This window comes from Ochlerotatus camptorhynchus, unplaced genomic scaffold (genome assembly GCF_037179485.1).
Source record: "Ochlerotatus camptorhynchus isolate MF236.1 unplaced genomic scaffold, CSIRO-AGI_Acam_v1.1 ptg000244l, whole genome shotgun sequence".
In the NCBI taxonomy this organism is placed as follows: domain Eukaryota; kingdom Metazoa; phylum Arthropoda; class Insecta; order Diptera; family Culicidae; genus Ochlerotatus; species Ochlerotatus camptorhynchus.
The window spans coordinates 1,818,004-1,844,320 of record NW_027040734.1 but is presented as its reverse complement, the minus strand read 5'-3'; the positions used below and the strand labels follow the sequence as shown (position 1 = coordinate 1,844,320).

General features: G+C 41.5%; 1 protein-coding gene across 1 annotated transcript; it reads left to right on the top strand.

Annotated features, from left to right (window-relative positions):
- On the top strand, positions 1-24,871 carry Fbl6 (F-box and leucine-rich repeat protein 6). Its single transcript, XM_065226099.1, has 10 exons — positions 1-17; positions 1,474-2,314; positions 22,708-23,022; positions 23,084-23,294; positions 23,357-23,526; positions 23,592-23,732; positions 23,800-23,967; positions 24,034-24,266; positions 24,321-24,455; positions 24,520-24,871. Exons 2-10 carry the CDS (start codon positions 1,721-1,723, stop codon positions 24,725-24,727), a joined length of 2,175 nt encoding a protein of 724 aa, XP_065082171.1. The 5' UTR covers positions 1-17; positions 1,474-1,720; the 3' UTR covers positions 24,728-24,871.
- Positions 24,872-26,317: the final 1,446 nt, after the last annotated feature.

Sequence of the window (26,317 nt, the reverse complement as noted above, 5' to 3'; positions counted from 1 at the left end):
AAGCCCAACCGTGTTAGGTGCAGTTTAGGGCCAAAACCCGGGACTAAACGGCGAATTCCCTACCCGTAGTCGAGTTGTCGAGCTGGCAGAAAAGCCTCGGTGAAAGAACTCCAGTTTCTGACCGACCTAAATTATTTTCTTTTTCGAACGCACAACAGTCGTTCTCTCCTGGTCGCTCCTTCGTCGGTCGGTGCTTGAAAGAAGAATCTGCTGCGGAGCGGTGCATTCGCTCTCTCGCTTGCTCTCTAATTCACATTTCTGTTGCTGTTGCTGTTGTTGTTGTTGTTGTTGTTCACACTAGCATCTATGGATCAGCATCTTCGCGTTGTACAACACAGCAGCATATTGGGAGGAAAATAACAACCAGAGAGGTGTGAATTGTTATGCTCTGCTAGTGAATGTGTATGAGGGGGGCCATGAGTTGTGATGGTAGTGTGGGCCGCCGTGCATCGAACGCACTAAACCAATACAGTCGTGGAATGGATGAACTGTTGCAAGATAGAGCACATCAGTGATAGGGACCTACGTGATGCGAAATGTATAATCAGCAAAATTGGTTTTCGTGTGATTCTTGATATTTGCATTTTGAAGGCAAACGGTTTAGTAGAAAAAAAAGAAGACATTTACAGTTAGGCGAAATTTTCATTGCACATTGACTGCACGCGACAAATTCACTTTGCCCACTTTTGCATCGATCAAATTGAATTGTTCTAGTGTTGGAGCGCGTTATGTTTATTCTCAGTTTTTCATTCTACTGGTGTGTGGTTAAGTGATAGGACGTTAATTTTCGTATCGACGTAAATTGTGCTAAAGAAGGGTTTTGAGACTAGTTTTGATGCTGGTAGTTGACAAATTTAGTGAAAAAGTGCAGCATAAGTGTTTAATTAACAATTGTAATCTGTTAACAGAAGAGTAAATGGTGGAATTTTCCATTAAAAGCTGTCAGAAAATTTTCTTGTTTACAATTTATGACATTAGTGGGAAAATTCGTCCACGTATGAGTGAACTTCACCAACATAACAGATAAAAATTCGATCTAGTGTGCGAATGCGTGCTGGTATTTGTGTATGTGAATAAGTGCATTGGAAAATAGAAATCTAACTGGCGATTGTCTATAAACAGGCCCTGCTGTGTTGACAAGCTTAACGCGTGAAATAAGTGACGGGGGTTTGTTTATGCAGTGGACGTGAACGTTGTAAACGCCTAATACAAGATATCCATACACGCTAATAGATATATTGAAGAAAGACGAAAAAACTTGTACTGTCGCTGTGGAATCAATGAGAAGATTTTTGTCAAAGAAAAAGTTATTAATGGACAAAAGTGCGCACCAATACCAACATACTGACGGAGTGCTGGAGTGATTAAAGTGGAATCCGATGAACACGTGTGAATGTGTTTGTTTTTAATGTAAACACAGACCATACACATGCAGATGTGCTGTATGTAAAAAATATATTTTAAAAAATGTAGGCATAAGCAGTTTTTGGACACCAACCAACACATCGGACCTTTGCTGCTAAATCAATGAGAAGTAGTTTTTGCAGCAATCAGCTTCTCCAGTGTCGATCACTTTACACCGTATCAAGATTTCTTTTCATCCGTCGTCTTTGCCATGAACATGATTTTCATGAGCCGCAAGTGTTAAATGTTATTCGGAAAATCAAACGATTGTTAACATAAATCAGTTATTTAAACACAAACAAAATCAAAAGAAAACATGGAAACCCTCACCGAACCAAGTGTTGCTCCGGAACTCCGGGGCGAGTCACTTATTCCGACATCACCGGACGAAGAACGTTCAATTGATCACCATCACAACAACAACAACAATGACGACGACGAAGACGTCGATTTGCCGGGCATGATCCATCCAAGCAATCTCCTCGAAGAGCAATCCCAGTCATCCCAGGACAGCAGTAGTTTAGTGTCTCCTCCACCGGGCGGTGGCGGTGGAGATGTCCCGGAAGAAACCATCGAAAACATTGCAAAGGAACTGCAGCACAGCAATAGTGGTTCGGACAACACCTGCAACGATACCAACGATTCCCAGCCGGAACCACCGCTGGAGAACACCACCGATTCCAGTAGTATACCGCACCCGGACGATCCGGAAGGCAATGCGTCACCGTCACTCGAGGTGCCTCCAGTGGCCCCGACACTGAAAATTCACATAGCGCCCGTCATCTCCAACGGTAATTTGCCGGCCAAGTCCGGCGGCAAACCGACGACGATGCGTGATCTCGATCGTAAAATGAACAAATCACGCGGGCGGCCGAAACGGAGACCCATGGTGGCCATGTATCAAAGTGAGGTAAGATTATAGCACGGTGAACAACGTAAGGGGGAAATGGTGTAAAACGCGCTGGCGGGATAATACGCACCACCACGATAGTTCACTTAATAGACACTTTGAACAACGGTTTGCTGCACCGCCAGGCAGTATTTTTGGGTTAAATCACAGAACAGAAGTGGAACTTCGGATCAGAAAGTGGCGTTACTTTAATTGGATAACACTAGCGCACCTATCGGTAGAAGACATCTTCTGCCTGCAGTTAGGATAGGCAGCCTGCTATGATAGTGTAAGTGCGCCTAGAAAGCCACCTCCACAACTCAACGCTTGTTTAGCGGTAAACCTTACCACTTTTGATTCACCGATTTGTTTGCACTTCCCCTTCAGTTCTGTGGTTAAATGCTATTCTAATCTCAAAGTCACGAGTTCAAATCTCACCCGCGGACAATAGTGTTAAAGTGACTATAATAATAAAAAAATACTATTTCTACTCACTAAAAATATATAAAAATAAAAGTTTATTTGAGTGCTTCTCGATTAAGATTTGTTCAACGGTTTGTGAGAGGTTTCATAGGCAAAAAAGAGCATTCTTAACATTTGATATATGAATCATTACCAGCTTCGTGATTTGAGTAAAACGGGAATGTTTTTTGATCACAAATAAGCGTTTTTAATGTACAAAGTTCTGAGTTAAGGGTGGAGCAATATGCGCCTTGCTGTTTGGTAACTTCTAAACACTTGTTGACGTTTAAATCATTTTCTCGATGATGAATGCATATTTTCACATGATATTTTCGATAACATCAAGAAGATTATTCAGACTAATGAATGCGCTGAAATAAAATGTTTATTGTTGATTAAAATGTAGTGAAAATGTATAATTTCATTTAACCCTTCGTTCCCCTAGAAGAAAAATATATTGTAATATCGCCTTGAAAACGATACACTTTACAGCTCCAAAAGCCTATTTGTTTTCTTTTTTCTTATTCAAAACTAACCGGGCGCAGACATATCGATCAACATGTGCTTAATTTATAAAAACTATGACCCACAATTCTTTACCGAATTTTTGAAAGGTCTACTATTTATGCACAAAATTGAGCTGCAACCGTCTAACATAAATGTAGATTCAATCAGCACCCATAAATGCGGAATTAAAATAAAAAAGCTTAATTAAGAAAAATAAACGGTGATACAAACTTTTTGATTTTATTTTGCTCATGTGCTCTTGTGAAGACAGGTACCTACATTCCCTAATAAACAAATACCATAAACGAACTGTATCCCGGATGGGTAAACTATCCCACAAATGCTTTGGATGATACCCCGAACACGTCGTTAAGCTCTCTTTTATGGTTATTTTTATTAGGGTTTCCAAAGGCATTAAGGAAGTTGTGAATGCCAATTTACACCAGCCACTTTCAAAGTGCAGAAATATTGCTCCGTCCCTAGTGATAAAAGCAGACGCTTGAAAACAAATTCACCACATTAAAACAAAAATCAGTCTTTCCTCTAGCATGCTAAGATTACAAAAGAAAACATAATCTAAACTAGAGAGGGTCTAGAAATAAGAGAGGAGCGGACTGACTGGTTTTGAGCCAAACAAACTGTCAAAGCCAGTGTTGCTAGAAACCACCTAGGCATAGGTTGCCAAGGCAGTTTGTTTTGAATTCGCTCCTCTCTCATCCAAACCATAATCATTAGCAGTGTTGGAAAAATATCAAAAAATCCAAAACTCTAAAATAACAAGATCACGCTTAATTTTCTTAGAAACAAATCAACAAGTAAACAACTACGGTTGCTATGGCAAGCTGTGATATCGCAGCTTGGAATATCAAGCTACCAAAACTCACCAGCTGCAAATCTCAACAAACTGTGGTGAGATTGAGTTTCATGATTTTCGCTTTACACCCGAATGCAACCGAGACTTCCATAACGGCTCTCAGCAGTAACTTCATGTCTGCCATCGGTGAAGAGAAAAAAGAGATAGCATTACTATACCTTCTCTTGCTAAAGCTGGGCTTAGACAGGGCAAGTCAATTGATCAATTCAGTTGAATTCAACTGACTTGAACGCGAATCGAACGTGTAAACCATGCCATTCAACTGACTTGATCAACTCACTTGAATTAAAAAAAGTTGAACCAGGCTCAACTTTTCAAGCCAATTGAATTCAACGGAGTTGATCATTTGACTTGCCTAGTCTAAACCCAGCTGAAGAAAACGAAATGCAACGGAATCATTTTTGCGTCGATTCAACTCTTAGCTTCAACTTTACACGTTGTGAGTAGTCTCGCAATATCAAAGGAGCTTGTAAAATCAATGTCAGGTATGATATTTTACTCCAATATTATGCATCACTGATCATTATCATGTTATTAGACGGCATAATCGATAGCAAATTGATATTTTTCCGCTCTCATACGCTCTCAATATCACGCGTGATATTGAAGCAAAATATCATGCTTGATATTGATTTTACAAGCTCCTTTGATATTGTGAGACTATTTCAAATGTGTAAAGTTGTAGCTGAGAGTTGAATCGAGGCAAAAATGATTCCATTGCACCTCGTTTTCATAGAAAGAGAAAGTATAGTTTGCTATCTCTTTTTGCTCTTCACCGATGGCAGACACGAAGTGACTCCTACCAGTCGTTGTGGAAGTTTCAGTTGCGTTCGGGTGTAAAGTAAAAATCGTGAAACTCAATCCAACCACAGTTTGGTGAGATTTGCAGTTGGTGAGTTTTGTTAGCTTGATATTGCGAGCTGCGATATCAAAGCTTGCAATATCAACCGCAGTTGTTTACTTGTTGATTTTTGTCTACGAAAATCAAGCGTGATCTTGTTCTTTGTTGAGATTTGAGTTTTTTGATATTTTACAAACACTGGTCCAGAACTACGGGCAAGTTTTAAGATATTTCAGATAAGTTCCGATAGCTGCAAAGCAGTTCGATAGATCCGGAGTGATTTGAGATTTGGCCGCAATTGCTTTTGTAAACAAACACGTCAATTGCTGATTTATCTTGAATAAAAGCTCAATATCTCAAACAACCTATACCAGATGATAGAGGAATCATTCCTGTACCTCATAGTGTTATAACTTTTCGAGATTGAGCTTTTATTCGCGAGAAATCGGTGATTCAAGAGCAAATTTTCATTATGTCGTAAGTAACATTCGCACCGATCCGAGAAAAATAAAGTTTTGTTTTGATAACCGAAAAGTTATTCCTATTTCCAATTAAACACATATAATCTCATAGTGATTGCAATGTTTAACATATTTGGCCGGGTTTTAATCATACAAATGCAAATCGCTAGCTTTCATGCTAAAAAATACTGGTTTTTGAGTCAAAAGTTATTATACGTCGTTTGGTGGCCCCTATTGTTACTTAAGTCAAAGTGTATTTACCAGGATATTCGGGAGAATTATCAATTACGTCTCCTTACGTGCAGCCCATTCATCATTTTAGGACCACCGAAATCATCTTAGCAACAAACAGTTCGATTTATTCACTTTAATAATGAGAAAGCGAAACGACGAACGTACACTTTTCACGGGTTTCTCAGCGCTGTTACTTAAGGCAAACGGCATCTCCATAGAAATCGGGTGACTTAAGTAACATCGAAAACTATTTTGATCGGAAGGTGATTACGTCAAAAAGCAATTTGACTGGTAAATAAATTTAAAAATGGGATGTGATCCTATATTCGGACAGTATATAGTGTAATAGCAGGAGCATCGATTGACACTGATAGCTCGACTTTGTTTACCTTTGTTACATTCGACGTAATGAAAATTTGCTCTTGGATTGATGTGTTTGTTTACAAATGCAATTACGCCCAAATCTCAAATCACTCCGGAGATTTCAGGAAAATTTCTAGAAATTCAATGAAGATCAAAGAGGTTCAGGGCAGCCACATTAACTTCAGAAAAATTGCAGAAACTTTACAGAAGTGCTTAATACTTGAAGTTAATGATTTACATAAATATTTGGAGATAATTAACGTCAAATTTCAGACTTAAAGTGGACATGTTATACAGTAGATGAGGAATGAAAGTATAGAGTTGATAGTTCCGTTAGAGTACCGGTAGTGTACAAATTGTATTTAGAAAGTAAAATTCGAGCAAAGGACAATTTTAAGGAAGGTACGATTAGGGTTGATCATCCTCTTTACCAAACTCATCCGTTGAGGAGGGATTGGAAGTATCCCAAACTTAAGTTGAGTTTGAAGATCTTAAAGGAAGTAACGTGACTTCGAGTAGTTCAAAGAACTAAAACCATACTTATCAGGAATTTTAGGGAAGTTCCGAGAACTCCAGATAAATTTCGAAAACCTTGAGGCAGTTCCATTGAATTCAGGAAACCAGTGGGAACTAGAAATACTCAGAGGGAGAGATGGGCAGAAAGAATGTTTTGAGCCAAATGAACTGTCATAATCTGAGCCAATCGAACATTCCAATTAGAATGTTTCTTATTCTTACTAGAATAAATTTGAGAGTATTGCAATCGAACAGAAATTCAATCACCTTTAGGTTTTGTGTGCTTCTCAAATTCAACTAGTTTTTGGCATCAAAAACAATATTCTAACTCTATTGATTAATTGACCTTCGCCGGTTACCTTTTTTTTATTTTTTTTTCTTTATTAGAGAGATTTTTAGAATAAGGCTAGTTCATCTCTTTTAAAAATTACAAAAAAGAATTGGGACCTCAAAAGGAGGATCCCAATCTTGGCAAGTGGGCATTTAGCTTAATTATATAAAATATTGTAAAAACACTACCAAAAGGGCCAACGAATTCAAAAGCACAAACAGAAAACACTCAAATGTTGTAAACCGTGACGTTGTTGACCTCTTGCAGGGCAATCACCAGGGGGGACGCACCGCTGCAGAGGAGTTCCAACTCCGCCAAGTGGAGAAAGTAGCCGCTGATATTCCATTGGAGCATAAGATTCACCGGAACCGGTAGGGCGGGGGTAGGAAACCCCCGCTCCGATCCGCTGGTTGAAGGTCGTTCGATTGAGTGGTGCTGGCTCATTGCGTAGTAACTGGAATTTGGGGGTGTTCCAGTCGGACTTGCTGCGGCAGAACTTTGTGCCGAATGAGACGGATCCCCACCAGGGGCAGGTGGAGTCGTTCCACCCACCCGGGGCAGGGGCATCCCAACGGTGGTGAAGAAATCTATCGTTGTATTTGAGCTTGGAACTATGTTTGAGGGTGAGCTACTGGTTTGGGACTTGAATCCCTCTTTGTCCTTCGGGGAATGGGAACAACTGCCCTTATCCGTCCCGATATTATGCTGTGCCTTGAATCCCGCGTTGTCCGAAGGGGAATGGGGGCCGAGGCCGCCCTTGTCCGTCCCTCTTCCAGGTTCGCCGCAGCGCCGGGGGGTTGTCGCCGGTTCCGGTGTGGGGAAGACGTCCGCACCGAGCCCCGGCTACTGTGGGCTAGTACTGGGTTCTTCGCTATTTGCATCTTCGTCCGAGGGTCCCAGAGGTTACCCGACAGTTCCGGTTGGGGTATATCTTCCGCACTGCCGATGCCCTGAGTACCCAAGGCACAGATATTTTCATTCGGTTGGCTCGGGCACCGAGGGGGGTCCGAAGATTCCGGTTGGGGTAAGACTTCCGGTTCGACGGTGCCCCGGCTATCCGAGGCCAAGCGCGAACCAGTTGCTTGGTGGGTGGTAGTGGCTGGTGTTGGTAACGAAAAAGAAGAGTAGTCCGCGTCCATGGCGTGGTCGGTTGCCGGAGGGTGTGTGGGGGGACTTAGAGGCTAGTTGGTTTTGGTTTTGCCTGCTATTTTGCCACTCCTTCCAGTTTGCGTGGGCGTTATCTTCGTGAGGATCGCCTTTTGCACTTTGGAAGCTGGGGCATTTCGGGGGGGGGGGGTGGTTGGGTGGGTCGACGAGCTTTATGGGTCTTTTGGCCGATTGGGGGGTTGAAAGGGATTTCAACGAGTGTTGTGGCATAGGGGTGTCGGGTTTCTGGCTATGTTTTGTGTAGGGGCTGGTTTCAGGGGTGAGGGTTGTGTTCGCATCGGATTCCGATGAGGCCGAGAAGTCTCTAGACACAGCGATGACTTTTTCTTCGGCCTCCTCGTACTCGTTCGTGGTGGGGGGTTTTTCAGAGCTGATTGGGGGGATGGTTGGGGGAGCAGTTTGGGGTTGAACAAGGCTTTTTGCTGGTTGGTTGGTACGGGCTACGACGACTGGTGTTTGAACGGCGGGTTGTTGAGGTTGGTTGCTTTGGGTTTTGACGACTGTTTCGAGCTCGTTCATCCTTTGTTGCGTGTTTGCAAGAACGGTCACCACTTCTTTCATCATTTGTTCGAAGTGGGCCGCTTGCGCCTTCAACATCTCTTGAAACGCATTGATGGGTGCTTCGGTTGGTGTCGGAGTCGTGTTGATGGGTACGGGTGCGGGGTTGCTAGTGCCGGCCATCTGCAGTGCGGCTTGCAGCTGCGCGATGACGGCGTCCTTTTCGCGAACCATGTTGGCCAGTCCTTCAATTCGCTTTTCCATCTCGGCGAGGGCACTTTGCGTCCCTTCGTTCGTCACATTTTCATAGGAGTTACTGCTGTTACACCGTTCAAACAAGTTTCGCGCTTCCGGGTACGAAATCCCACGGTCAACCTTGATCCGTTGGATCTCGTTCTCCCTCTGGTAAGCGGGGCATGATCGGTGCCGCAGCGAGTGCTGGTCGGTGTCGCAACGGGTACAGTAGGCCGGGTTGCTGCACCTTTGTTCTGTATCAACCGGTTAACGAATGGCACCAAGAAATGTGCAAAATATTGCGATGCAATCAATTATTATTTTGCACCTAAATCGAATCAAAAATACAAGTCATTTGAAATGCTAGCTTCTAGCAAGGGTTGCAAGATAATTTAGGAGCAAATCCCTGCTGCCGAATTGTATTTTGTTTTCTCCGCCTATCTCTCCCTCTGAGTATTTCTAGTGGGAACGTAGTAGTTTAAAAAATTACTGAGAATATCAGATAAGTTTAGAGAAATTAAGATTTGTTTTAAACTTCACTGAAGTTGCAAGAACATTAATAAGAGATCTTCAGGGTATTTGTGTTAAACTCAGGAAAATTCTAGGAACATCATCAGAAGAGTAGCGAGAAGTTTAGGAAAGATTAAAGAACTTCAAGGCGGTTAATAAAGATGTTCCGAGGGATGACAGAAAATACCGAGGAGTTCGGAACTATTCACTAAAGGGAACCTCTGTGAAATGTTAGGAATATCAAGATTCAACTTCATGACGAATCCATTAGCTTCAAGTAAACTGTAGTAACTTTTAGGAAGTTCGAGGACTTCAGGGATATCCATAAGACTTCGGAGATGTCAAGAAACCATGAAAAATCTGCAAAAGAACTATAAGAGATTTGAAGAAACTTTCAAAAAAGCTAGCTCTGCAGATCTCCAGGAAAGTTCAAAGATCTTAAAATCATAAGTTCAGACTTTCGGAGAGGTTTTAAGATCTGTAGTTTTTGGCAGAGGATACTAAATAGTAGGGAAAATGTCTCTAATGTTGGCCTATGGATCTAAGATTGGGCCCATCGCTAAAAATCAGCTAGTTACCAATTGTATCTAGATGAACGCGTTATTGGGACGTTACTAATTGATATTTTTGGTTGCTATTGAAAATTTAGTCGATTTCTGAATTTATGTATGTGCCCAAATTAGGGACACTTAGGCCGAAATTACCTGCATTTCCCCTACCAACCGGTGGAAAATAACGATTTTAAATTGGCTCACTACTTGACTAGCCTATTGGTCCCAAAAAAATTGATTTACGTACCCCATTCTAGTCGAAATTCTAGTACTACACTATGTTTGTTTTGATTCTCTATGAAAGTTTGACCGATAAAATGAGGGGTTCGTCGATTTTCCTATGTTTCGAGGGATGCATCGATTAGCTTGGGACCGAAGAGAGTACCAGAGCTGAGCCAAAAAGTTGAGCACGTTTCTTCAGGACCTTCTTGTCTTAGAGTTACCTCTATGGTAGAACTAAGAACTGTAAATTTGTCAAAGCACCATGAGCATCACGAAAATTATAAAAAGCTATAAGCAGCCCCGGGAATTTCTGGAATTGTGGAAACATTAAAAAAATCTAAAAACCTCAGGGAAGTTTGGTCTTTACCTGGGCCAAGAAATCTTCCGGGAAGCTCATCGACCTTAAAGATAGTACCAATAACTTCAGGAAATTTAGAAATTAAATTTCAGAAAGTTCGAAAAATTCCAGAGATTTTCAAAGAAGTTTAAAGATTTGTAGGATGATTTAATATCAGTTCCAATAACTTCAGAAGAAACAGGGAAGATCATAAATCCTCAGGGCAGTTCAATTACCTTCAAGAAAATTGCCAGAAATTTACAGAAGATTCAAAATAGGGCTAACTACCCCATTTCTGGCCTATTAAGCACAACCCGCTCTTAGTCTTTCTTAATCTAGCGCAGTTTAGCAACAAACGGAATGTTATTATTACTGATGGTTCAAAATTTATTTACCTTTCCGTATGTACCGTAAGATTTGATACAGAGAATCCAATCATTGAGATATTGTCAAAAGTCTAGCACTGCTTCGTGACGCCAAACTCGGCCTACGGATTCTAAACTCGACCTAACGCATTGAAACGCCAATGAATTCACTTCGGCCTAGCGGATGAAGAATAAAATTGATTCGGTCGGAGCGCTTCTTTTGTTTTTGGGAATAATGGGTGCAAACCTTCATATCACGCGTTCTCATTGACTTCGTGCCGTAGCTTATAAACTAAAGTATCGTACCAAACGCATAATTGACTTGTTAACTCTGAAATCAAGGATTTATTTGAAGTTTTCTGCTCGATAGGCCCAAAACGGGCGATTAGACCGAAGCAGTTCTCTACCCTATTCAAAAAATTTATGAAAACTTCAGAAATGTTCCGAATCTTCAAGGATGTCCAAAGAACTTCAGAGAGGCAGTTTCATTTTTTTTTTGCAGGGATGTTTCTAGTACTTCAAGTAAGATCAGAGAACTTCAAAGCAGTTCAAGATGCTCCGAGGTATTATGGAAAATCTCAAAATGTCAGGAATGTTCCAAAACAAATAGGAAATAGCGTAGTGTTCAGAGCAGACCATGAATATCAAGAAAATTTATGTATCGATAGAGGATATCTTTAAAATGTAGGGAACTTCATGAAGAAACAAAAAAAATCATCCAAGTGCGAGAAATTTAGAGAAGTTTAAGAAAGATCGAGATTTTAAGGGAAGTTCCGTGAGCTTCAAAAAAGGTTCGAAAACTTCAGGGCAGAATAGCTTCAAAACCGAACGGAAAATTGTGGGAAGTTTTTTTTAGAAACTCAGAGAAGTTTAGAGGAAAGTTCAGAAATCATAAGGGAAGACTTCAGGGAAGCTTTGAGCACTTCAAGACCGTTCCATTCTTCTTCTTCTTCTTCGAATTTCAAGCTTATTGCATATCGCATATTGGCTTATAGCGTTCTCTCAACTTAGTGTTCTAGATGCACTTCCACAGTTATTAATTGAGAGCTTTCGATGCCTGTACCATTTTTGCATTGGTATAATTGTGTGGCAAGTCCAATCATACTTCTATGCCCAGGGAAGTCGAGAAATTTTCCAACCTGAAAAATTCCTATACCGGACCGGGAATTGAACCCAGCCACCTCCAGCATGGTCTTACTTTGTAGCTGCGCCTTTACCGACTGAGTTCCATTAGCTTCAGGAAAATTACAGGAACTTTTAAGAAGTTCTAGGAGAACTTCAGGAAAGCTAACAGAACTTGAGGGAGATTACTTTAAATAAATTCTAAAAACCTCAAGGAAGTTAGAAGGGAATGCTCATAGGCCTTAAAGACAGAGCCAATAACTTCAGAAAATTCAAAAATTAAATGTTAGAAATTTCAGGAAAGTTCTGATATTTTCAAAGAAGTTTAAAATTTTTTAGGATGTATTAATTTATTTCTGGACAGTTCAAATAACTTCAGAAGAACCGGAGAAGATCAAGGATCACAGGACAGTTCAATTAACTTCATGAAAATTGCAATAACTTTACAAAAGTATCTAGAACTCAACGAATTTCCGAAAACTTCAGTAAAGTTCCGAGATCTTCAAGGATGTCCAAAGAACTTCCGATAAATGTTGAGATTTTTAAGAAGTTTCATTTTTTTTGTTGCAGGGATGTTTCTAGTACTTCAAGGAAGATCAGAGAACTTCAAATCAGTTCAAGATGTTCCAAAAAATTGTGAAAAATCCAAGTATTTCAGGATTTCAAAAATAATAGGAAAATGGCGTAGTGTTCAGGGCAGACCATGAATATCAGGAAAATCGATGGAACAATAGAGAAGATCCGATAACTTTTTGAAATTTTAAGGAACTTCATGAAGAAACAAAAACTTCATTCAAGTGCGAGAAATTCACAGAAGATTAAGGGAGATCGAGATTTTAAGAGAAGTTCCGTGAGCTTCAAAGAAGTTTCGAAAACTTAAAAAAAAATGGCTTCAAGGCCGAACGGACATTTGCGGAAATTTTTAAAAAGATCTATGAAATTCAGAGAAGTTCAAAAGCGTTGAACTTCCCTGTTTTTTCTATCTTTTTCTACTGCTTCTTATTCTTCTTCTTCGCATTTCAAGCTTATTGTGTGCTCTCAAATTAGTGTTCTAGATGCACTTCCACAGTTATTAATTGAGAGCGATCGATGTTCGTAGCATTTTTGCATTAGTATAATTGTGTGGCGAATACAATCATACTCTATGCCCAGGGAAGTCGACAAATTTTCCAATTCGAAAAACTCATAGACCGGACCGGGAATCGAACCCAGTTATCTCAAGCGTGGTCTTGCTTAGTAGCTGCCCCTTTATCGACTGAGCTAAGGGAGGCCTCTATATTACTAAGGGAGGCACTATCTTTAATTTTTGAAACTTCTTGGGGCCTCCCTTAGCTCAGTCGGTAAAGGCGCAGATACAAAGCAAGACCATGCTGGAGGTGGGTTGATTCGATTTCCGGTCCGGTCTAGGAATTTTTCGAGTTGGAAAATTTGTCGACTTCCCTGGGCATAGAGTGTGATTGTACTCGCCTCACAATTATACTAATGCAAAAATGGTACAGGCAACGAAAGCTCTCAATTAATAACTGTGGAAGTGCATCTAGAACACTAAATTGAGAGCACGCAATAAGCTAATAGGCGAAGAAGAAGAAGAAGAAGAAGATGATGAAGGTTCTCACTATTTTTTGAGTTTAATGGAACTACCATAACATTCTATAAATCTACCTGAAGCTCTCGGAACTTCCCTGAATATCTCGCAATTTTTCTGATTTCCTGGAACTCCGAACCGCCTCGAAGTTCACTTTACAAAGCGTTTTGCGCCTCACAAAAGAAGGTAAAACTTTATATACCCTTATGAAGGCCATGTTCAAAGAGCGAAACGTCGGTCATGTACATCGTAGTTTATTTTATTTTTGACCTAGGATTACGTCTTTTGGCAACATGTTGGGGGTGCAATTTAAAAAAAAAAACAAATTGACCGCATTACGAAAAGTGGTCAGGTTTTGACCACTTATAACGCTGTCAATAGCTTAAGGATTTTAATTCCAAACAAGCCAATAGATTGGAAATTTTTCTACAAATCTGCTAGAATGAACACTTTATCAATTTTCAATAGATTACTATTGAAAATTACACAAATGTCCAACTGTTGCAATGGTGATCAAAATTATCACCGATTGCCTGCCAAAAAGCACTTTCCCTAACACAGATTTCAAAATCGAATTCCATCCGGTCTCGCCGGACGGTGCTTATTCAATCACCGTGTGTGGTGGTGTCCGGTCGGTCATCAGCAGCAGCAGTGCTTTCGGCGCGTGGCGTTGAACATGGTTCTCCAGTACACAACGAAAGGCTGCCCGCAAGTTGCAGTCCACATGAGTGTCCATTCACCGAAGAAGGAGGAAGAAGCCGCACCGGTACTGATAGGATTGAGTAGCTCTTCGTGAGTCGCTGTGGGCCATCTATGCCAAGCGCATCACCCTCGTTCCAAAAAACATACTGCTCGCCAGCCTCATCAGTGTTGAACACCCTAATAGCTCCGCATTACTCAACTATCACGACAAAACGGTGCTTTTCAGTACGACCATAAAATGTTTTTGTTTAAGAGTTAATCAAACGATCAAGCAATCAAACGTTTGTGGTCAATTGCGTAACAGTTTTGAAGTTGTACATACATATTCTCGTAATGACCGAATACCACATGACCTTGTCAACTAAACTAAAATTCTTCGAATTAAGGTAAGATTTTCTCCAGGACAAATTTATATGATTGATCGCGAATATTTTTCGACTGGAAAATTTTGGCAAGAAATTCCTCCAATCACTTTTCGCGTTTTTTTTATTTTCTATTGAGAAAACCAAAAATTTCGTGCGTTTTGTGCACGTAATTATGTCATCAGAAAACGAGGCGTTTCCGTGATGGGAAAAAGTGATTTCCCGAACACAGTCGCCGAATATTGATACCGAGCACGTAATCTCACGTCAAATCTACGGTCGTGTCTTGGATACAACCTCTTACTTTTTAAATAAGTTCTGTCTGTTCATACTCAATACCTGAGAAAAACATCTCATAAATGGTTAGTATGAGTTTAAATGCAACAAAACTGATTATTTATTATTATTTTTAGTTATGGTTGGGATGTCCTTGATAATGAATTTAGCATGAATGAAATGAATTGAAAATATTATGAATTAACATAGCTTAAAAAATAATCTAATGGGCTCATACTCAGTGAACCGGGCAATCGGGAAAACCGGGAAAAACCGGGAATTCTAAATCACCGGGAAAAAGTCGGGAATTTTGATAAAACATCGGGAAAAATATTACATCAGCAACATGCACGGCTAACTCATAGCTATGAGTAACCTCACTTTTTAAGAAACTGAGTTATTTTTCCTCTGATTTAAACTGGTTAACCGTGTGCTATTATTCTCTTTTAGCTTTCGACTTCCAGGGTAAACCCGTTCGGATTGACTGTTCCTTTTTTCATTCGTTCCCATTATGTACTCTGTGGCTAGAGTCGTTGTATAATGAGTCACGCCAAGAGTGAAGCCAAGTCTACCTATTGAACCGTCAAACCGGCTACCTATCGGGCAAAGTAAACAAACATTACGATGCTATGAAAGGTCCACGAAAGGTATTGCAATAAAATATAAAATATAATCGAAGAAATGAGTACCGTGCCGATTCAAATTTCGGACACTTAAACTCGAATTTCGGACACTTTTAAAAGTTGATTATCTCGGTCGAATATGATCCACATGTCTTGTAAATTTTAAATTTTTTTGACTAGTGCCCTCCACGATCATCTAACATAATTACTTTGTTTCTAACTGGATGTAATATTTAATTAAAAATGAAAGTGTCCGAAATTTGAATCGTCCGAAATTTGAATCGGAACGGTATAAACACGTAGTGAGCATATAATTGTCATGGGATACGTTCGGTAATGATCAGTAATGAAAATTTCGTCTATTTTTTGTTAAGAATTTGACTAAATCACTGATATAATGATTAACTACAGCCGCATTTTTTTTCTCTCGCTAGAAGTCATTTGAAGTTGTTGTAGAAGTCCTCTGTTGCCAAGTGAAAAGAATGGGAATCTTTCGAAAACCGTGATGCGAGTTCAACTGGTTTTCTCTTGGCGTGACTCTACACCGACTCTATCTGTGGCGAGCTGGCGGGGGACGTGCTGTCAAATCAGTCTACTGATCATTCTTGTATGAAACTGGTTCCAATCTTAAACAAACGCTGTAGGTTTCTTATGGCTTGTTTACGTTTGGAACCAGTTATGCGAGGTAGGCGACGATTGTTCGTATTTGACAGCCACCACCCCCTTGGTTGCGAGTGGCGGCGTCTGACAACGACAGCGGCGTGAAAGGTCGATGTGTGAAATCTACAGGTGAGGCAGAAGGAAACTAGTCGACTCTTTCATTCTCCCGGTGTTCTTATACATGATTCGACGTGACGTCACATAGCACCGAGAGAATGAAAGAGTCGACCACCTCTCCTCTGCCTCACCTATGTATACCGTACATCGCAGCGGTGGCAGTGTACACACTTAATTCAGATCACCGAAGTCGGTAGGAATTTACCGGGTTTTTGAACAGCAGAACAAGTCGGTAAAATTTTCAAATGTCCGTTACACGTGAGAAATCAAGAAAATTTATAAATTTTATTTTTCATCAATAAATGGGTAAGCCGAAAAAATTCTGTACAAGTTCCGAATAAATTTTCTAATAATTGGATTTTTCACTGATATTTAAACTTTTACCAAACAGTTCTGTAGTTCAAAATTTACCGAATGATGTAGGCCTGGATTAGTGTGTATACCATAGTCAGAAAAGCATAAAAATTGAAAAATGTCTACAACATTTTCTTCAAAATACAAGGAATTATTCCCATGGTGTGCTGGTGATGCTATGGATAAAAAATCTGCGAGATGCGTGTAGTGCGATAAATCCATCAGGTTGGACACCATGGGAAAAGTGGCGTTCTCAAGTCATGAGAAAGGGAAAAAAGCATCAGCAAGAATTGAAAACTCGTAGCACCAATGTATCCTTGAGTGTATTCACAGTTGCTACTGGCGGTGAGCCACCGATTATCGGTAAGTGCCAAATTTAATTTAATGTGCTTCCAGTGTAGATCATGGTACTACGTTATTACTACTGATTGTTAAGTACAATAAGCGCTCGTGCCAATCGATTGACTGATGGTTAAAGCAATGATTTACTTTAGTTTTCTGAACATTAATTGCAGACGACACCACAAAACTCGTGGAACCTGTCCCTTTCATGAGTGCCAAACTTGATAACGTTACTCCAAGTGCTTCAGGTGTAATGTCCAAGTATTTTCTCAACGAGAAAGTTACTACGGCTGAAATTTTGTGGTCATTGGAAACTGTTATGACTCACAACTCGTATCGGGGAGCTGGAGATGAGGTTGATTTGTTCCGGTTGATGTTTCCAGATAGCGATATTGCATCTAAGCTCGAGTTGGGTCGAACAAAGATCAGCTATCTTATTACACATGGATTAGCACCGTATTTAAAGATTGTTTTTCTGCCAATCCTAGTTTGATCGGAAAAACAATCCAAATATCAATGGACGGTCCTAACGTCAACTTAAGCCTGCATCACGAATTGAATGAGGAATTGAAGGAACTGCGGGGTACGAATTTCAGCTTGTTGAACATCGGGAGTTGTGGCCTCCATGTCGTACACAACGCTTTCAAGAACGGGATGAAAAAACAGAGTGGTGCATTGATGATTTCTTGTTTGCTGTGTATAACTTGTTTAAAAACGTGCCATTACGTCGTGCGGATTTCACTGCCGTTACTGGCTCGAATGTATTCCCCCTCAAATTTTGTGCGGTTAGATGGGTGGAGAACCAAGGTGTGGCAAAAAGATGATATGTTTCCGTTTTTGAAGAAATACGTACGCGCTGTGAAGAACCAAAACGACAAAAAACTCAAAGAATCGAGCACTGATTATAAGAGAAGCTTTACGACAGTGGTGAAATCTAAAGCATTCGAGACAGTAGCAACGGCCGTCAATGATCCATTCTTCGGAGCTAAACTCAGTTTTTTCATTACTGCAGCTGCAAGTGTGGAACCTTTTTTAAAGGGGTTTCAATCAGAATCTCCAGTGGCTCCTTTTTTTTATATGACGACCTTACGGATCTTCAGAGATTGACAATGGAAAAGGCTTTAAAACCACAAGCAATTAAAGGTAAATCAAAAGCGCTTTCTGAAATATCTATTGACGAACATAATTTTCTCCCGTCTTCCAAAGTTGACATTGGTTTCACTACAAATGCTGCTCTAACATCAATCGGAAATAAAGAGAAGGAAACAATTTCTGAACAAAAGTACTTACTATTTCGTAACGAGTGCAAGGCATTTTACAAAGGATTCATTGAAAAAATTGTTGAAAGATCTTCATTGGGTTATCCGTTAACGAGATATATATCGTGTCTCAACCCACAGATTTTGAACAGTTCATCCGATATTTATCAAAAACGATTAGATCTCTGTCTAGAGCATCTTGTGGCGAAAAACCATCTATCTGGTACAGTAGCAGACAAAGTAAAGCAAGAATTCTCGCTGCTTTCTAAGTTACCAACAACGAAAGCTGCTGCTGCCAGTTATCGGAAACAACACACTCGATTGGATGAGTTTTGGATGGATACAGTAAAAAGCTCGCCTGCAGAGTTGCCTAACTTCGTAAACTTCGTGAAAAAAATGTTGATTATCAGCCACGGAAACGCCACTCTAGAAAGAGGATTTTCGGTTAACAAGGAGTGCCTATAGTCGCTATATTCATAGTCTGGCGGATAGAATCTCGGGAACCAATTGAACTGTCAAATAGCGGAACTAATCGAGCAAATCACGATCAACAACAGAAAAGAGCACATCAGCTATTGCGAACAAATCTTAGGAAACCCTTTTCTCGTGACTCAAGACTCGTCTACGCAAGCTAACACCATCTATGGGTTGGGGAAAGTTTCCCTTATCCGATGATGCTGGTAATTTGCGTTCGATTGGCGAAGAAAGAATAATCAACGTTTTGTTTATAAAAGTTGATACCTTTTCAATTGTTGGTCTACAATATATTGAATTGGTTCCGCTTTTTGATAGATCAAAATTCTATCCGCCAGACTATGAATATAGCGACTATAGGAGTGCCTTGTAGTCAACCAGTTGGAAGTAAGCCTCGTCGCGCAGCGCGTTGTGTACGATGCAGTGTTGAAAGCAGATGGAGTTTTTAAGATCACCATCAACAAGTCAATGATGCACTACGCTCGGAATGCGTATGGACGGTACAAAGACTTTAAGGAACATCTGAAGGCAGAAAACACGGAAATTGAAAAGGATGAAGCAAAGAAAACGAGAAGCAATCCGGCTTATGAAGGAGCTCGAGACCAAAAAAGCACGTTTATTGGCGGATGCTCAGCGAGAAGCGGCTCTGATCGATGAGCGTCTGAAGAATATGCTTCATTAACTTCACTGTAAGTTTTTATTTTTGGTTTGAAAAGATGCGGTCCTTGTATCTGGTATACATTTCCATAAATACAAAATTTTGCTATCTTAAAATTCGATTTATTTCTTTTTCAATTGTATATTGGACAGCCGGGAAAATTTCCGAAATAACGGGAAAAAACCGGTAAATCGCTAATCATCTTTTGCTGGTCACCATGCTCATAGGTATCAGAAAGATAAGATCACACATTAGGGGTATTAGTTTACATTTTTCTTATTACTTCAGTCGTCAAAAATGGAAACTAAATATTTGATTTGCAGCCAGATTCTGAAACATTTTAGGGTTTATCCGACTTTTGTATGGAAGCCCGCCACTGTGCGTCAGACGGTAGCTGTACATGAGGATTAGGAATTTTCCATTTTGGGCCCTTCTGGAACCGGTTAGGGGCCTTATAGCCTAGTCAGTAAATGCACGGTATTACCAACAATCAATACGAAACTAACGATTTCAAATTGGCTCACTACTTGACTAGCCTATTGGTCCCAAGCAAACGATTAACGTATCCCATTCTAGTCGAAATTCTACTACTACACAATGTTTGTTTTGATTCGCTATGAAAGTTTGACAGATAAAATGAGGGGTGATTGGTTTTTCCTATGTTTCTAGGGGTGAATCGATTAGCTTGGGACCGAAGAAAGTACCAGAGCTGAGTCAAAAAGTTGAGCACGTTATTTCGGGACCTTCTAGTCTTAGAGTTACCTCTATGGTATTACGGCGGCGGGTACGGTTCCCGGTCCGGTCGAGGGAATCTTTCGGGTTGGAAATGGGGGAGAGGTAGCTCATCGATTCTTCCGGTTCGCCTCCTAGCATCGTGCTATAAGGTACCAGGCAATAACCAGGGTAGTTGATTGATAGCTCGATGACGTCATTTCGTTGACGTCTGCAATGGGAATTTCTCATAGCAGGCGTTGACGATGGGACGTTGTCGAGTTGTTGAATAGCAACTTTCGTGGTAACTCACCGATTACCTGTCGATCTGCCAAATTTGGAAAGACGTCTGCATTGAATTGTCTCATATAATAATATTCCGCCCACTATATCACAAGAAATTGCGAGTAGCTGAGTGGAATGGAGATAAGTTAAGCATTGGGTACAGGACCAAGTCTCCCCTGGGTGGTGCCAAAAGATGAGCGCAATAGAATCATCAAGTTGCCATAAGGCACGGAATGAGACTATTTCATGGCTGGGTAGTCAAAGTCTTCTATTCGTTAGTCATTTCAGGTGGATTAGAACAGGTTTAGGTGGGCGTTGGCCAGATATGGATTTTTCAGATGTAATCCTGGATAGGACCCTGTCATTGAACGTCGCGTGAAAGTGGAACTTAATGAAGGCCTAAGTACTTTTTCGTAGTTTTTAGTTTTCGGATTTGAAAGATCGTCGGTTACAGTGGCCTGCTTACTGAGCAGAAAAACGCTGTCCCAGGTCGTTACATATCAAAGAGATTTATGGTAAAATCGCTTGTGTATCGTGTATTTTGCGAAACTCGTTGTTGTCGTTGGTTCCGGGTTTGAATGGATACACAAATTTGAGCAACGGTATTATGTGATATGAGGGGCTCGGTGGCCTTAGAGCAACCGTTTTTGCTTACTGAGCAGAACATCATGAGTCTAATATCAGGCCCATCCACATTCAAGATTCGTCAATCGTTTTATTTGTTATTATGACTACATGGTAATAACAGCAACTCGGTGATTAAAAAGGTGCTCGTCTGCCTAGTGGCAAACGTTTTTGCTTACTGAGCAGAAGACCGTGGGTTTAGTCCCAAGCTCCTTCGCGTTATATGATCGTTAGGAAATCAATTCAGCTTATCGTTTACCAAAACGAACCCTGCTGCAAACCCAACCCTCTTATCCAACATCCCAGTGATTCCTCGTGGAAGTGCAGAGGTGTTCTCGGCTTCCATCAAAGCGAGTGTCATGTCAACACAATCCTTCCCATTCCTTTCTTGACCTGTGTTCGGGCGCGGCCGGCGCTTGTATTGCCTAATTTAAGATCACCAGTTTTTACACATTGAGGATGATTGCTAGTCCCAAGCATCGTCTATTGGTTCTCTGTGTAATTACAGCTGATCTGGCAGTAACAGAGTAGCAACCGTGGGCGGTCAATCAAGCTAAAGCTCAAGGTATTATAAAGCCGGAGGCGGCGGGTACGGTTCCCGGTCCAATCGAGGGAATCTTTCGGGTTGCATAGAGTATCATTGTGGCATCGAAAGCTCTCAATTAATAACTGTGGAAGTGCATTTAGAACACTAAGTTGAGAGCACGTAATAAGCTAATATGCGCTAAGCAATAAGCTTGAAATGCGAACAAGAAGAAAGAAGAAGAAGAATGGAACCGGTTCTGGGTATCCGGATGTGGCTAGATGCTTCTGTTGGCCCATGGCATGATGTCTTTTTACTTCTGGATGACAAGTCTTCAATTTTGAGCCGTCGGACGATACCAGTACATGAGTTTTTGGAAGTGTCCTTTTGCGCTGTATCGGTACCGGTGCCAGGTAGCATAATGGCCAACTTGGAGAAATCCTTGGGAGGAGGGTGCCATTTTAGAAACCTTCATCTTTCATTTGAGGCCAGTAGATCAAGAATCAGTTCGGTTTGTTTGTCAAGAAGCGGTGCAGTTTGTCTCTTTTTTGACTCGCTAATCCACAATGTGTAACTTTTTCCTAACGCATTAGGAAGGATAAAGAATCTCATGTCACATCCCTTTACCCCAATACATAGTTTTATATTATGTTTTCCATATAACTTCAGTGTTTCCCCCACTCCGTCATGGATTGTGCAATTTATACACGGTGGCAGAACAACGTTATGAAAAAAAATCAGTATCGCTGAAACATCAACTTTTAGAGACACCGTGTATTTCGCTGAACTGCAACTATATCCAAAGCTATGTATTTGCTTTGCCACCTGGAATCGCTATTTCTTTCCATCATACGCGCAGGCCAAATTACTGCAACTCAGCGGAAGTTTATATTCTCTGAAATTCATAAACCTATGTCTACAAAGTCTTCAGGCTGTCATCTGAAACCCTTTGTTCGCATTTCAGCGATTAGCCAGCCCTCGAACGCAATGTAGTGGACCAGCTCATTCAGTTGATTCATTATTCTGTTTGTGGTTGGTTTGAACAATAGTGCTTTTATAGTTTGGCTGATTCGCCGTTTTCTAAGGCCTATGCCTTAGTGAGAGCGAATTGGAATAATGGAATACATTGGAAATGTTATGTTCATCAACACTGTAGTTTAACGTGCCAAAAATAACAGGTCTTTCATCTAACACTTGACAGGTTGATTCTTGAAATTCAAAATTTCCAATTCACTCAACCAATCCTTCCTTCCTGCACTTCCAGATAAGTGAAAACAAAATCGGCATAAAGCTGTGTATAAAGAAGGCATCTGATGCTGCAGTACAACAACCAAAGAGGGCGACCCGCAAGCGAACCCGCAAGCCCAAGAGCCTTACCGAGGACAGTGATGAGGAGCCGGCGGTGGTATCTCCGGAAAAACGCACCCGCCGGCCTCGAACGTCCTCGCAGCGAACGAACAACAACACGGAAAAGGCCATCGCCGCTGCCGCCGCCGCCGCCGCCACCCAAGAGGAGTACAAAAGGCCCGAAGATCAGAGCGCGTGGGCCGACCAGCTTCCGGAGCATGTGCTGTGCACGGTGAGTGTGATGATTGTTTTATGGGAAAAAGTGTTTGTTCAAACTGGTTTGGTGCTTTCAGATATTTCAACACGTCATCCAGGACGACGGTTGCATTCCCGCGTTGATCCGGTTCGGCAAGGTGTGCTCTGCCTGGCATAAAGCTTCCCTGGTGCCTTCGCTCTGGCGAACAGTGGACCTCGGCAACTGGACCAAGGAGCGGTTCAAAACCGAGCTCAAGCTCAAGTGGCTCATCGAAAACCGTCTTCGCAATAGTACCGATGTCAGTTTTGGTGAGTTACTGTTGCTGCTTTTCTATTGTTTACAGTTCACAAGAATCGTTGCTGTTCAACAGGAAACTGGAAGATTACCAACGTGCAATGTGTGCTAGATAAGCTGCTGACAGTGGCACCCAAACTGGTTGGAATCACCCTGACGGGTTGGAAGCAACTCACTTCCGATCATCTTATGTTTCTCGTGCAAGAGTTCAAGAGCCTGCGGAGAATAGATCTAAGCTCAATCAATGTAAGTTCTATTCGCCTTCGATCGAGTTGGTAAATGTTCTGATTGGTGATATCTTTTCCACACAGGCCGAAGTCAACGCAAACAAAACGGCCGTCGGTCAGGTTTCATTATGCAATGCTATCTCGGAAATGGGCGAACGGTTGACCCACCTCTATCTGGCTCACAATCGTCTCAGTGGCATTCCTCAAATCGTCAAGGCTCTATCGGTATGGTTCGAACGAACTTTTTTTTTCAACAAGATTCTAATCAATTCAACAAAATTCCTTTCCATAGACCCAGTGTCCCAATCTGGTGCTACTAGATCTGTCCAATGTCAGCACAATTGCCGTCTCCCACGGTATACTCAACATCGAGCAGCTGCAAGCCGGTTGCCAAAAGCTGAAGGTACTGCGGATAACCAATTCCCATATCAATCTGAACTCTGCCACTCTCCAGGAACAGGTTCGTTGCTTTCGGTTGACGGTGATCGCAAAAAAACAAGCTAACATGTGCCCATCCTTTTCACAGATGGAATCTCCCGGCTTCCCAGAGCTGGAGGAACTCTCGGTCGCTTCCCTGGCCGATGAATCGCGCCTCTTCAACGACGAGTTTCTCCAGAGGATTCTCAAAACCAGCACCCAGCTGAAGCTACTTGATCTGCGAGGCTGCTCGAGGCTAACCCACGACAGCTTGATTCGGCTACCGACGTGGGACCTGAAGCATCTCTTTCTCTCCGGGTGTTCCATCACCAGAGACTTAGGGTATGTTTGGCATATCGTCTTATCCGGATATCAAAATCACAATCTTTTCACCAGGTCTGGCTTGGAGCTGATAGCGTCCAAGTGGGCACACAGTTTGATAGAGTTTGATCTTGCTTGGGCCAACGCTACCAAGCCCTTGGATGATGCCCTGAAAGCATTGGCCGATAAGGGCTCTGAATCACCTCTGAAGTGAGTATCTCTCATCGATTATCGGTAGGAACAAACCTAACCTCAGTTATCGCATCCACTCTAGCCACCTCAACCTGTGCGGTTCATCCGTCTCTTTGGAAGCGGTCAAAGAGGTCCTGACTTGCTGTCCCCACATCAACTCGATCAACCTTTCCTCCTGTCGAGGTCTTCCAAGGGGCGTCAAACGGCTTCTCCAAGGCCCCCAGGAGATTGCCGAGCTTCGGGAAAACCTCGGCGTAACTCTCAAGCAACCCAAGCCGGTGGAGATCTAAGCGCTCCCCTGGCCCCTCTTCCTCCCCCCTTTTACCGGGTACATTTCCGTTACAGTGTCTGTACAGTGTGACCTGCTCCAAGCTCATCATCGTTCGCCGAAACAAGTGAGTGTGATCAAGTTATTCTTCTTGCTTGATACAAAATAGTATGAAAAACTATCGGTGAGATTATTTTTCGATATACGCGTGTGTATTACAAAAAGACTAGTTTGTGATATTTTTTAAACTCTGTGTGGATGTGAAGCAACCTTGCGGTGGATCTGCGCGCGGATGGAGATTCCTGCGGGAGATCTTCATTGGTAACATAATTGTAGGTTTAATGTTTACTTCGCCTGTTGAACAGCCCACTTGCTTCCTTTTTTACTCCGTTTTAGGCTAAAACGTCCAAATTGTATTTATTTTAGACTGTAGTTTTCTGTACCGTTCGGAAGGTATCGTATTTCAAAATCTACTGTTGATAGATTCGGTAAACTTTAGAAGCTCCATTTTTTTTTATTTGTGGCTGGTATTATTACGATTATCATTAGTTTATAAACGCAATCTAAGTCTATTCGCGCATCACAAATTCTCCTGCTGCTAATGGGGTTCCGAAAAAATTGGCTCTCTAAACAAAATTGTATCGTCACATCTGGAACACAAAACGGTGAGTTCGATTTCAGAGTACTGGAATCGCGAGAGCGACACAAGCACAAGTGGTCCAGTGAAAAAGTTGTTTGTTTTTGGTGAGTAATAATTAACACTTGGGGTCAAATTAATCAATTTGTACAGAGATTAAAAGTTTCAACAACAACAACAAAATAAGATATCGATTAACTGATGGCATTGAAATCAATATAGAATCTATCATTGTATATGGTTACTTTACTTACAGGGCGGTTTGTTTGTGTATAGAAAATATTTGAAAATCCAAATTGCGGCTCGGTTCGGTTTGCTCAGTGGGTCAAGACGCAGCTATAAATCAAAACCATGCACGGGAGAAGGCGAGTACGATTCCCAGTCTGGTGTGGGAAATTTCCGGATCGGAAAATTTTTCAACTTGGACATGGATCACAATTCAAAAATGTGACAGACTTGGGAAAGTGTTCAAAGATCACTGATTGCGCCTCAAGCTACGACGACGACGATTGTCTGGCCTCCCTGGCATCGGTAGCATTGGTACTCAGTACGGAAAACAAGATCGACGTTCCAAACTACAAATGTCGGCTATTGCAACCACCCAACTGCACTTCTGTCGAACAGGTATGGGTGGAAATTTTCGTCCCTGGCTTCACATTATTCATCTGTGTCATATACGTGCCTCCTGACCGTGTCACCGATGCAACTTTGATGTCTAAACATTGTGAATGATATGCTTGGATTACCTCACGCATGTCTTTGGCAGACAAGATCCTCATCCTGGGTGATTTTAACATGCGTTCTGTGAACTGGATTCAAAGTTCATCTGATTACCTGCATCCCGACCTTGCGCACTCATCGATGAACCTAGTTCAAAATCAACTCCTGGATGATTATAGTACTCGTCCAGCTCAACTCTGTCTGTAACTCCAACCATCGCTTGCTTGATCTCTGTTTTGTTAGCCAAGATCTCAA